Consider the following 11,820-nt stretch of genomic DNA (forward strand, 5'->3'; position numbering starts at 1 on the left):
GAACCGTAAACGCTACACGAGCATCTTCCTGCCGTACGCGGCAAAGAGGGGTTCGTCAATTTTGGACAGAGTTCATGTGTCAGATGCGCATGTCAGCACTGGGATTGTAAAGGTTCTGTATGTATAGCCCTAGCTTCGACCGTCTGCACACGAGATGTGGTCGAGACGACTTCTAACTGTCTTACTTAAACTGTCTTACAAATTTATTAGTATGTCAACCCGACCGGTGTTATTAATAGGGCTCCTGAGGGTGATGCTCAATCCTCTGAGCTACAGCGGAAAGCCTTCAACCTAAAACGTCTATATCATCAGGTCTCTCTCTGAGGTCTCTGAGGTTTCCACTTCATAGATTTCGATGTTCCTTTTTCTTAACGAATCAGTCTAATGTTTAATACCTCTTCAATCAGTTCAATTCGAACTAATTATTAAGAATCTGCGCACGCCATGCAAGTGGATGTAAATATATCTGAGGGCTGAACCATTGCAAAAATTTGCGGTCACTGTCGGCGAAAATACAATCGAAGCTACAGGGCAATCGGTTCGTTCCAATTTCTTTTCCTGCCCACACAAGAAATACAGCAAAAATCATCGTCCCGTTTTCAATTTATTTAGGATCCCAAAAATAACACGAAATGACAATAATATTTCGTCTGCCCTTCGCCCTGTCGTGTTCAATCCGGTAGCACACAACAATCAAAGCTAAACTTTGAACAGCGCACGGAATGGCTGGGGGGCCCAAAACAGAATCCCCATCACCTGCCACTGTTTGTGTGTGTGTGTGGAAAATTTAAATTCTCGCCGGCGCTTTACGTGACAAGCGTTTAGACGACGCCGACAACGACGACGACGAAAACGACAGCTACGGCCGGGGTGTCCGCCCCCGGGGACGTTGTTCCGAAAGCATTGCGAAGACAGCTACAGCCAGTCCACCACCGACAACAAATGCCATTAATAAACCAACGATTGCCAGCGCCCCAAACGATGGGTGCCACGGACACCGACGCGCGCGCGTGCCCTCCCGTTGCATTGGAAAAATCTCACCATTATCCTGCGTTGAGCCACCACCTCGGGGCCATGTGGTTCGCGTGGGAATGACATGGCCCCGAGCACCGTGAGCCACCGGCCGGTCTCCCTTTAAACCGACGCAGCCGAAAGCATAAAGCAGCCCGAGTGGCCACAGTATGGTTGCCGGCATCAGGCATGCACATAATAGATTAACATTCGGCTTGTTCAATTACCGGCAGCCGAGCGCCAGGACTCGAGTAAACACTTGTTTTGTGTTTGGCGCCTGGCGTCCTGGTAGCAGCCGCCCGGCGATAGAGTCACCTGTTTCGGTTGTCACGGTGCCCGATATCCCCGGCCCTTTATGATTGCGCCACGCCCGAGCAGCCCGAACCGAGCCGCTGCCAACCGGTCCTGCCAGGATCGGTGATCGGTGGCCCCGGTGGCAATATTGCGATGCTATAAAATGATAATTTCTCTATTCATGATAAGGCTCATCCGGTGGAATGTGTGCCTTTTAAGCATTCATACCGAAGCAGCGCATCGCACCGGCGGCGATGGCATTAGCGTATCTGGTCCGTGGCACGATGGCCTAGCGCTTCGCGTACGAGCCCGCCGGCACCGAGCACCGAGATTCGTGCATTCATTAGGCACAAGGTGAAATATTTATCTCGGAAAATCAATAAATTTTCATTATCATGTCTTCCATCAAACGGCCAAGTGGCCCGGCAGCCGCGGCCCAGTGGCCGAAAGCCACCAGGCGGCTCCATCGTCGAAATAGGCCGAACTATTATGGGGCCGCCTTTTTCACGGTGCACGGTTCGGAGGTTATCTGCGCGGCCTCCCGGGGCAGACGTGCGCAAAAATGATTGAAAGTAATTGCCTGCCCGGTGGGGGGCTGGTAGAAGAATGTTACATTAGCGCGGAGTCCGCCAGCATTAATCCGTCCGTATCGGGCCCGCAGCTAATGGCGGCTTTGAAGTGTCCATCTCGTGCCGGGGACGGGATTTGGTCGGATTGCCGTTCTAGCGCCGGTCCGGAAACGATTCTTGGTGTGCATTAGAATGCTCGGTGTGCTCGGTGGCGCTAGGGTGTCCTGGGTTGGGCCTAAATATTTGCATTCCCATTTGCCACCGAGCGGCTGATGGGCCACTCCAAGGGTTCAGCCGGGTTAGCCGGGTTGGTGATACGTTTTGTTACCGAACCACCATTGATGATTTGAATATTGATGACGCTGGACGATGGAGGAGCAATAGTTTAGCTGACCATGGCCACCGTTGGTCTGGCGTTCCAGCCCATCAATATTTGATTCAAGAAGCGTACAATAATCGTAAGCCGCCGGGGATAACAACGGATCGGATCTGCAACAATGCACCCGGGACGGGCCGACAGCAGTTGACAACTGCCGGCAACGAGTCAACTGCAGTGCGACAGATGAAGCGCTGTCGGTACCAAAACTTAGTCGAGCACATAAATCTTCACAAATCCGTAATGTCGAACCAATCCGTCGCCACTAACGTTGGGTGCCCGGGGGGCCGGTCGTGCCGGCCGTGATAATCGGCGTCGTCTCGGACATATCGCTTCCTGACCCGATGGCCGACCTTTCAGCAGATGCGATTCGGTCCTGCATGAGCAATGGCCATCTGATTGCATGTCAACCGGCTGTCAGCTGCGTTTCCGTAGCGTACCGATCCTCAAGATCCTGGCCTCGGGAAAACGGGCAGGTCAACTGCCCGTTGCAAGATGCGAACACAGCCATCTTGCTAACAAATCATATCCCACCGTCGAGGCGGAGAATTATTCAGCTTACACCACATCAACACCGGGGGATGGGAAAACATAAACCGGCAAACAGGACTCCGGCGCTGAACCCACCCTGCACGCCCTGGCCTTCTTGTAATGTATCAATAACGCAACAAAAACAATTTCACTATATTAAAGCTGGACCACCGTCAGTTTACAAAAACGTAACATAAATGTAACATAAATAAAAGAAAATGGAGGAGGCCGTAAAAAGGGGCCGGAACAGGATGCGAAAGAAAACAGAACCAGCTTCCTCGGTGTGTCGGCACATTACCACCGACCGAAGGAGGGTTCACGCCCCAACGGCGGGGGGGGAGGCAGGTCAGGGGGGAAAAGGTTTTATTTACTAGCTCCTACTCCCGGCTCCGGCTCCGTGTGTCCGACACCCGGGCCCCGGGCACATGGGAAGGTAAAATGTTTGATCAATTAGCCGTCTCTCCGTCCGAGTCGTCGTTAGAAGATGTCCGAATTTAAGGAAAAAAATAATTAATGTGGGAATATTAAGTAACGCAGACTCGGGACGTGTAATTGACTGTGTGTGTGCAAGCTTCGTTTCAGTTTTGTTTTAATTTTGTGGAAAATTAATCTGGAAAAAGCCGCCCGCTGTTAGGAGGATGTACAGAGACCTGTCCCAGCTCGAGTCTTGGCGCTGTTCGTTCCTGCTTTTCTCCGAAGTGCTCAATTTTAACGGCCACAGTTCTTACGTTCTACTGGGTGCGATTCAACCTCAGTTTCACTGAAACAGTTTTTACCAATGTGCCAAAAATCCTTTCAATTCGTGTTGTTCGTGTTTTGACACACGAACCAAATTGAATTGGGCATCCTAACAGCAGGACAAATGTGATATGAGGACTTTGATTTAATTCATGCGGGTTTACAATGTTTTTGACAGATACTGTCATTACGAATCTTCATTGGTGATGAAAAGTGGAACTATTACGAAAATCCCGAACACCTGGGTTCACTTCTTACGAAAAATGGATCTCTGATTGGATCGCTTCTAAAGATGAGGAGTTCCATCGACACGGAATCCGGGAATTACCTGAAAGAGCGGGCCACAATTGTCGAACAAAAACCACTAATGAACCGCTGTGAACTAATTCAAAGTCCAAACAGTTCACTGCTAGAAGGTTTCACAATGCGGAATACTATCCTTCATTAAAAGTTCCCAGAAATACGGTGCTTACTCAAATGTGTGCCGCTGCATAATATTTCACCACAAACAAAAAGGACGAAGTAAACCGACCCGCCAAAACCACTCCACGAGCTGCATTGGGCTGATAAAGTTCAGTGCAAATATTGAGTTGGCACTACTGATACCGATAACAAGCGCACCCGCCGCAGCACCGGGAATTAATGGTTTCGAATGTTTTAGGACGAGTGGTTCCTGGATTTTTTTACGAACCGCTTCCATTCTACAAATCGCATGAACATGATTTTGCGTAGCCCCGCACTGTCCTCCCTGACGTCCCGGATTGGAGGGGTCGAGTGAACAAATATTAAATCAAACGGCCGGGCGTCTATTAGTTATTGATGCTTTACGCGCTCTGCCGCAACGGCCAGGCCATAATTTATCTCACCCGCTAGTTTATGATCGTGGACCCCGAGGACTGGGGGAAAACAGGGGGCGCATAAAAAAGTTGCTGTGGTGCGGTTCTAAAGCAATCGGAGCCCGTGTTCATCATGCTACCCCAGCGATGGCGAATGAGGTCGACTCAACTAGAGCACCGACTCCCGCGTTTATTATCTGCTTTTAGGTGGGAAAACTCAAGGGCGATGAGTTTGTGTCGTGGCCAGCGCCAGAGCGACCACGATCCTCCACGAGGAACGGATGCCGTCACTCTACTGACAACGGCACAGCGCTTTGGTCATCGTTTTTGGGTCTGCCACACGATTCCGGAGCTTTCGACGGGGTCCGGTCATGCGCATGGCCAACACCGGAGTTACCACACTTCAACGACCGACCACGAAATCCGGCTCCTGCTCGGCGTTCGGCCTCGGATTTCGCGTACAACGGTTTTCCAGCCAGATGGCGCTCCCGTCGGTTGAGAGTGTTTTACTGCAGCGCCTGCTAGACGTTCGCCTTCGACCGGCGGGCCGTGCAATCGGAGTGTTCCTGCGAGCTGCCACAGCACGACCAGTGCCGCTGGCCCGGATGTCCTTCGTAGCCGTGGCCACAGCCTCGGTAGCCACCGGGCATGATGCTGCCGCAGGCGCAAGTACTCGCCCGGGAGCCGCCACTCGAACAGAAGGCACAGCAATGGTACACGCCGTAGTGCGGCCGCAGCTTGTGGATCCGCAACACGATCGGACACTCCTGCGGAAGCCCAAGAGGGTGAGAGTGAGATGGTGAGAAATCTGCCCCGGCCCGGAAGCTACCCCGTACCTCGATCGTTCTTCCGTCGACCGTTATCGCCAGATGCATGACGCCCGCGCGGGGCGGTGTGAACGAGAGGCCATACGAACCGTCCCGATTGTCGACCAGCGCCATGGCCACCGCGTGCGCCTCGTCGTCCCGGTAGCGGAGGTCCGTGTGCACCGTTAGACCGCCGTACGCGAGCCGACGCCCGTCGTAGTCGCGGACCACCAGCGTCAGCAGGACCCGCTTGTGCGCCTTCAGCGTGGCCAGCTCGGCTCCCGGGTGTTCCACGGTGCACTGACGAGGATCCGCCTTCTGCGTCGTCACGATACCGTACAGTGGGACGCCGGTCTGGACCCGCGCACTCGGCGCTTCCTCGTCCGCCAGGAACTGGACCGTGTCCGTCACCCGGCCGTCGGTGGCCCGCGTTGTCCGAAGGCACTGCTCGAACCGCTTCAGCAGGATGTTAACGAACACAAGGTTCTCCACGTCGCTGCCTTCGGCCATCAGCTCCTCGGCAAAGTCGATCGCGGCTCGCGCATTTTGTGACCGACGCTCTGTGGAGTATAGGAACCGTCGAGAACCACCGATTAATAATTAGCCCACAGCTGGTCACACTCGGCCACAATCAAATATAGTGCCGAGGAATAGCAATGCATCGGTACATGGATTAAGATAGGAGATTGGACTTGGTGTCTTCACAGACTGTACCAACCAGTTTAAAGGAGAACTACCGAGCGTTAATAACAACATAATGCCTCACAAGATCTGAAACTATCTGGACCCTAATAACTCTAATGGGTCAACGCTAGAAAACAGCTCGTATTACTATGCAAATTATTACCGCAAAACACATACTATTAAACGATGGCCACGGCCACAGACTAATCGACAAAAGCTCTCGGGCTTTCATCAGCCGCAAAGCTGCAAGTGCCACATAATTACATCGACGCTACGAGTGGTTTGGGGAATTGTTTAGTCCTCAACTTCACAGTCGCCTGACCTGTCGGCCGGTCGACATGAAAGACTTTGGGGACCCGCTTTAGAAACTCGCCGTTTCCATGTCAACTCACCGAGGTCTAACCGTTGCGCCATGATCATCTCCAGCTTCGCCTGCCGGATGTCGGCGATCTGGCCGGCCAGCGACTTCCGGTGCTCCTCGAGGGCAGCCACGTACTCGTCGACGAACGCGTCCATCTCACGCTGGACCGCCTCGCAGCGACCGTTGACGCGCACCGTCAGGTCGTTCAGCTTGCCGACCGCCTGCAGCGCGTAGTCCTCCAGGGGCCGCGTCTGCTCGATGGCGCTGGTGACGAACCGGCCGTACACCTTGCCGGCCCGGGCCACGCTCGTGCAGCGGTGGTCCTGGTGCACGAGCGCGCTGCACTCACCGCACACCACCCGATGGCACGTGGTGCAGAACAGTTTTAATTGCTGCTCCGGGTGCATCGGACACCGGACCGTCGTCTTCGGTGAATCGGTGACCGTCGCCTGGTCCCGTCCCACGCGGCCCCACGGGGGACTCAGCAGTTCCATACCCGACCGCACGATGGCGTGCGCCGCGGTACTGCGCTGCCGACGGTGCGCTTCCTTGCAGAGGGTGCAGAGCTGCAACGAGCAGGTGGTGCAGCACGCCGTGGCCTATAGCACCCGATTTTCGCCCGTGCGCATGTGTGTGTGTGTGCAGGGAAATGAAAACAAAAATCAAATTAGTGGCCTGTTGCGCCCGGGCCGCCGGAAATCGAATTTTTAAAACTCGCACCACTAACGCCCCGGACCGGGTGACCAACGAAGGCTAATAAAAAATTCACCCACAACGGGAACATTTGCGTGTGTGTGTGTGTGTGTGAACCCAAACTCGCTAGCGAACATGGTGCAGTCTGGTTTTTGATTCCCTTATCAAAACAGAGGAAAAAAAGGAAGTGAATGCAGTTTGGGACGCCCTCCTCGTTTCGTCGTTTCGCTAACTCAAAATTCCCAATTGTTCCAAATTGTTCCGGGGCGACCGCGGCCGATGAAAGCTGCGTGGTTTAGACAATCGAATAAAGCGCAACAATGCACTTCCGGGGGCAAATGGCGAGAACGTGGATTCGATTCCGGCGTTTCCATTCCTTTTTTTCCGGTGTTTTTTCTCGGACGAAACTTTAGGGACTAACTAACGCCGCTCGGATGCCGACAGTTGGACTGCGTTTCCATTCTTGGTCAATTAGAGGGCGGTATGTAAAATATCCCGATGCAGAGTTGCGGCCTGATAGGCACCAATGCACAATGCTGAATGGCCAATCAATTATCCGCCGAATACCCAATTGTGAACAATATCTAATGAGTTCATCAATCGCTGGGAATCAGGGACAGTTAACGGGTGCTTTGGAGTTAGCGATGAATCAATGCTTCCTTTGGATCCTTTGGATAGCAAATTCTATCTGTTATGTAGGATTAAATGATAGCCCGGTCGAGAATCATCACAGCAACCACAGGCACCACGAGCATCGTAAGTTGACGGTGTGAGTCTACAGCGAACCGGAAAGTAATCCCAGACGTGCTAATTCAAACATAATACACTACAAACAAATGATAATACAATCACAAAACCATAATTCGATAACAGCAAAATGTGTTCAATGAGAAGGTATCCTGCTCAAATCGTTGAATCGATTTCAGCAAGTGCTTTATCTACAGGGTGTTCTATCACGATCCAATTATTTAAATGTTCAATAACTCCGCTATTTATCAGTCGATTTTAACAAATGAACAAGATTTATTTGGAGTTTAAAATGCCGTTTATTAAAAATTTACCCAGAAAACAATATCGATCAAATGATCGACTACAATAGACACACAGACTGAAGTTTTAGAATGTGACTAATTTGTCAAAATCGACTGAAAAATAACGGAGTTATTCAACATTGAAATAGTTGGATCGTGATGGAACACCCTGTATAATTATAGTTATATAACTCTAAATTGAAGTGTCGTCGCCACTATTCTGGAACGGCTTTTAATAAACACTGACTGACTGGGAGCCACTGACTGACAAAAGTGGAAACCAAGAGCTCGATCGCCACCAACTGCCTGTTGCTGTCACCTATGTCTCCGTGCGTCCCCCCCAAAAAAACGAAGAGCAGAACTTCAGCATCCACTCATCATGCAGTGAGTGATAAATGTCAAAACTTTTGAACCCCCCTCCGATCCAATCCAATCCCATTCCGTCGCGTCGCGAGGGAGGTGTAACGTTGATACTCCTTCTGCAGCGTGCAACACTTACCGTGACCTCGTCCGAGCACAGCTCACAGTAAGCGGAGGATGGCGGACGGCACGGTGCCGCGGTCGGCGAGGACTGGCCGTACTGGCGCACGATGTGCTCGATTTTCCGCGCCAGCACAAAGTGCTGCGGCAGCTGGGCCACTCCGCCCGCCAGCTCGGTCGGCTGGCTGCAGGTGGGACACACGAGCACCTTGTCCTTGTCGCCGTACATCATCACCTGGGCCCGAACTTTGTCCTTGCCCTGCGAACGCGAAATAAAGTGTTGGCGGTGCCGTTAGCACGATGATGATGATCGTCGAAAGTGGACGCCACATAAATGCAACAGCAAATGGATGATTGTACTTTGTGAGCTCTCACATAAGAGAGACAGTTAATCGGCCACTCGTGACCGCAACTTCAATCCACAATCCGCGTGGTTCGCGGTTTCAACTGCACTGGCCACAAAGACCGGACTTTTGGGAATGACGCAATCGCACATACCTTCTCCGATCGGACCGGTGACCGCAGACAGTGTTGCTCGCGGAAACTTTGCAGGGACGTGCGCAGCTGCCCGAACCGAGACTCTCCAGCCCCCGGGGTCTCGGCTACATGATTGCTGTTTAACGGTTCGGCGTCCAGACTCGCCGGCTCCTTATCGTTGGAAATTGCTGCAAAGAACACACGAACACACACAAGCGTTATCCATTGGGGTTACCCCGCTGGGGTCACCAGCGAACGAAGCACCATGTTTAAGGGACTCCACCTCCAGTGAGAGTAATCCACGAAACGGCGCTGGCACCGGTAAACTAGTTCTTCGTACCAAAGCTTGCCTAACGCCGGCCATTTGTAAATCTCTTCACCGGCACTAGACTCAGCACAAAACGACGATCCTTGGAACTTGCCCTGACTTGCCAGTTCCACTTCGGACGGACTGTAATCAATTCCGTACAACTTTGGCAAACTATTCGAAATTAATTTTAGTTGCATCAAACGCTCACGTCATCGACGTGGCCGGTCCCCCCTCCGTGGCCCCTTCCCAGCAATCTCGGCAAAACTGTTCAAACAACTCAATCACCGGCGCATCGGGCCGGGGCGTAAGTCAAAGAAAATTGTGCCCGGGTCAGCCGAACTCGGCTCGGCAAACACCGCAGCGAGTTCGCGAAGCCCTACCAAGACCGGAGCACGGCTCGGCTCACGTGCCCCGCACGTGTGGGGCACAATAAATCTATGCTTATCGAAGGCATGCACTGGCTGCACTTCTGGGCTACGGAACGACACATAACAAACACAGCCCGTCGACGGGAGGACTTACGGTCCCACTCGAAGCCGATGCTGTCGCTGATGTGGCTCCAGAAGAGGGCACTGTCCTGGTGGCCGCCGCTGACCGCTCCGTACCGCTCCAGGCAAGGCCGGCAGAAGGTGTGTAGGCAGTCAAGGACGCGCGGCTCCCGAAGCAGCTTCCGGCAGAGGGCGCACAGGTAGCGGGCCGCCAGGAACTCGGTCGGAAAGTGGTCGTAAACGGTGCTTCGGAGAGAGAGAGAGAGTTATGGTCGCGCGAGTCCATGGGCGAGCGGGCAACTCACGATATCTCGTCGAATTTATGCCGGACCCGCTGCTGTAACCGATGGCCACAGCTGACCGTGGATCCCAGCGAACCCCTCGAGCCCAACGAGTGGTCATCGTCGAGCCGGGCCGGTCCTGGGGAGCAGCCCGCGGTCGAGAGGGGCATCGTCTTCGAACCGGGAGCTGGGGTTGGCTCGGCCACGACGAGATCCGGCTGGCTGCCGTACATCGAGCCCCGCCGAAGACTACTCTTTCGGGGCCATCCTTCGGCCGGCGGCACCGGAGAACTTCGGTCGCAGGGCGTCCTCAGGTGGCGGTTCGCGCGACCCCCGGTGGCGGGCACCGGCGGCAAGCCGAGTTGCTCGGGGGTTAGATTAAAAGTCAATTTTCCGCCCGCCTTTAGCAGTGACTCGACCGTCACCGGGCCACCCTCCGGAGGGTGGCCGAACCCATTCTTCAGCACGACGACGGACGGCTCGATGTGTTCCTCCTCCTGCAGCCGGACGTACCGTTCCGCGTCGGCCGGTGCATCGGCCGGCGGACGGCCACGGATTGCCGATGGTCGTCGCTGCCCATCGTAATCACTTTCGGCCTCGTCCTCCGATTCATCGCCCGGAGGACTCGCGCCGGAGTCGGTGGGCATCGCTTCTGCAACGGACACCGCACTCGATTGCTCCGAACCCGAATCCATTCGCCAATTCGGCCACCGACCGACTGAGCGCGCGCGGAAAGTTTATCGACGGCCAAACCACAGCACGGGGGAGTCCACTCCGGGGAGCTATTTTTCCGTCAAACAACCTGGCCGCGCCCGGTGGCAGCTATTTCCCAACTGACCGGGCACCCCCAGGTAGAATGGAATGCAAACAACACCCGCGCGACATGCCCGTGGTTTGCATTGGTAATTAAATTAACAACCCGGACTCCCGGCCGTGGAATTGCGCGGAAGTGCAGAATGTTAGGCATTTGGCATGTGGCAGTTGGTTTACGCCTTCACGGGGCATGGTTTGAATTTTATTTCTCACAAAACACATCAATTGCCGTGGCATTCCTGTTGCTAAGTTGCCGGTCGAGCTAAGCTGTGTGGAATGCGTCTATTGGCCGTGACCAGAAAGCATCAAAGATGTAACTCCTGTCTCCGGTTGGCGGTGGTTGTGTGATGAAGTTGATGAAGAGGTGCGTTCCGTTTGAATTTCAACCAAGGCAAGTTCATCGGCAAATTAGTTCTCATCAACCTAGCAAAGCGAAAATCGTAATCCGCTTAAAGCCTAATAATGGCACGGTGTTGTTTCAAATGCTGCAATGCACAACGTAAATCTATCAGTAAGTTCACAGGTGTACAAGGAAGTTAACCACAGGATCTTGTTACCTCCGATCGTTCCGGTCTTTATCTCTGTACCAATGATCAATTTTCCAGTGCTCTCGCAGAACATGAAAACACAGATAGTGTCAGACTAAACTAGGACTACGTTTCAATTCCATATTTTCAGACCTTTCCAGAATTTCCGACTACAGCCTATGTGCTTGATAAAACGAATGGCTATTGAAGGAGCAATCAAGTACCAGTTTGCGAAGCGATCCTTGCTACTAATACTTTCACCAGCTTTTATTCGCGATGGGTATGAGAAAGCTCAAACACTATGAAAATGCTTACCAAAATAGGTTGAAATTAAAATGCATCTTACTCGACGTACTGCATGACCAATACAAAAAACTGGTATAGTTTTTTCAAAACCTGTTGCAAAGGAAAACGTTTTGAAAATATGGAACTATATTAAATCACGCCAACAAAGCCGATATCTTACGCTCGAGTATGATTCGAAATTGACTGGCGCAAATCCATACATTGTCAG

General features: G+C 52.8%; 1 protein-coding gene across 1 annotated transcript; it reads right to left on the minus strand.

The window, feature by feature from the left end:
* Positions 1-4,876: 4,876 nt before the first annotated feature.
* Positions 4,877-10,613, minus strand: LOC128271148 (tripartite motif-containing protein 45). Its single transcript, XM_053008588.1, has 7 exons — positions 9,991-10,613; positions 9,720-9,931; positions 8,903-9,075; positions 8,430-8,669; positions 6,238-6,805; positions 5,192-5,721; positions 4,877-5,122 (listed from the first exon to the last, which is right to left on the minus strand). Exons 1-7 carry the CDS (start codon positions 10,611-10,613, stop codon positions 4,877-4,879), a joined length of 2,592 nt encoding a protein of 863 aa, XP_052864548.1.
* Between the last annotated feature and the right edge of the window lie 1,207 nt (positions 10,614-11,820).

This window comes from Anopheles cruzii, chromosome 3 (genome assembly GCF_943734635.1).
Source record: "Anopheles cruzii chromosome 3, idAnoCruzAS_RS32_06, whole genome shotgun sequence".
NCBI lineage: Eukaryota > Metazoa > Arthropoda > Insecta > Diptera > Culicidae > Anopheles > Anopheles cruzii.

What these genes read in the sequence shown, in the direction of transcription:
- LOC128271148 (XM_053008588.1), bottom strand. Translation starts at nt 10,613, where the DNA reads ATGCCCACCGACTCCGGCGCGAGTCCTCCGGGCGATGAATCGGAGGAC. An exon ending in TCCGATCGGAGAAGGTATGT is followed by an intron (nt 8,670 to 8,902) that starts GCGATTGCGTCA and finishes TCGCGTTCGCAG; the next exon opens with GGCAAGGACAAAGTTCGGGC. An exon ending in GGCGCAACGGTTAGACCTCG is followed by an intron (nt 5,722 to 6,237) that starts GTGAGTTGACAT and finishes TATACTCCACAG; the next exon opens with AGCGTCGGTCACAAAATGCG.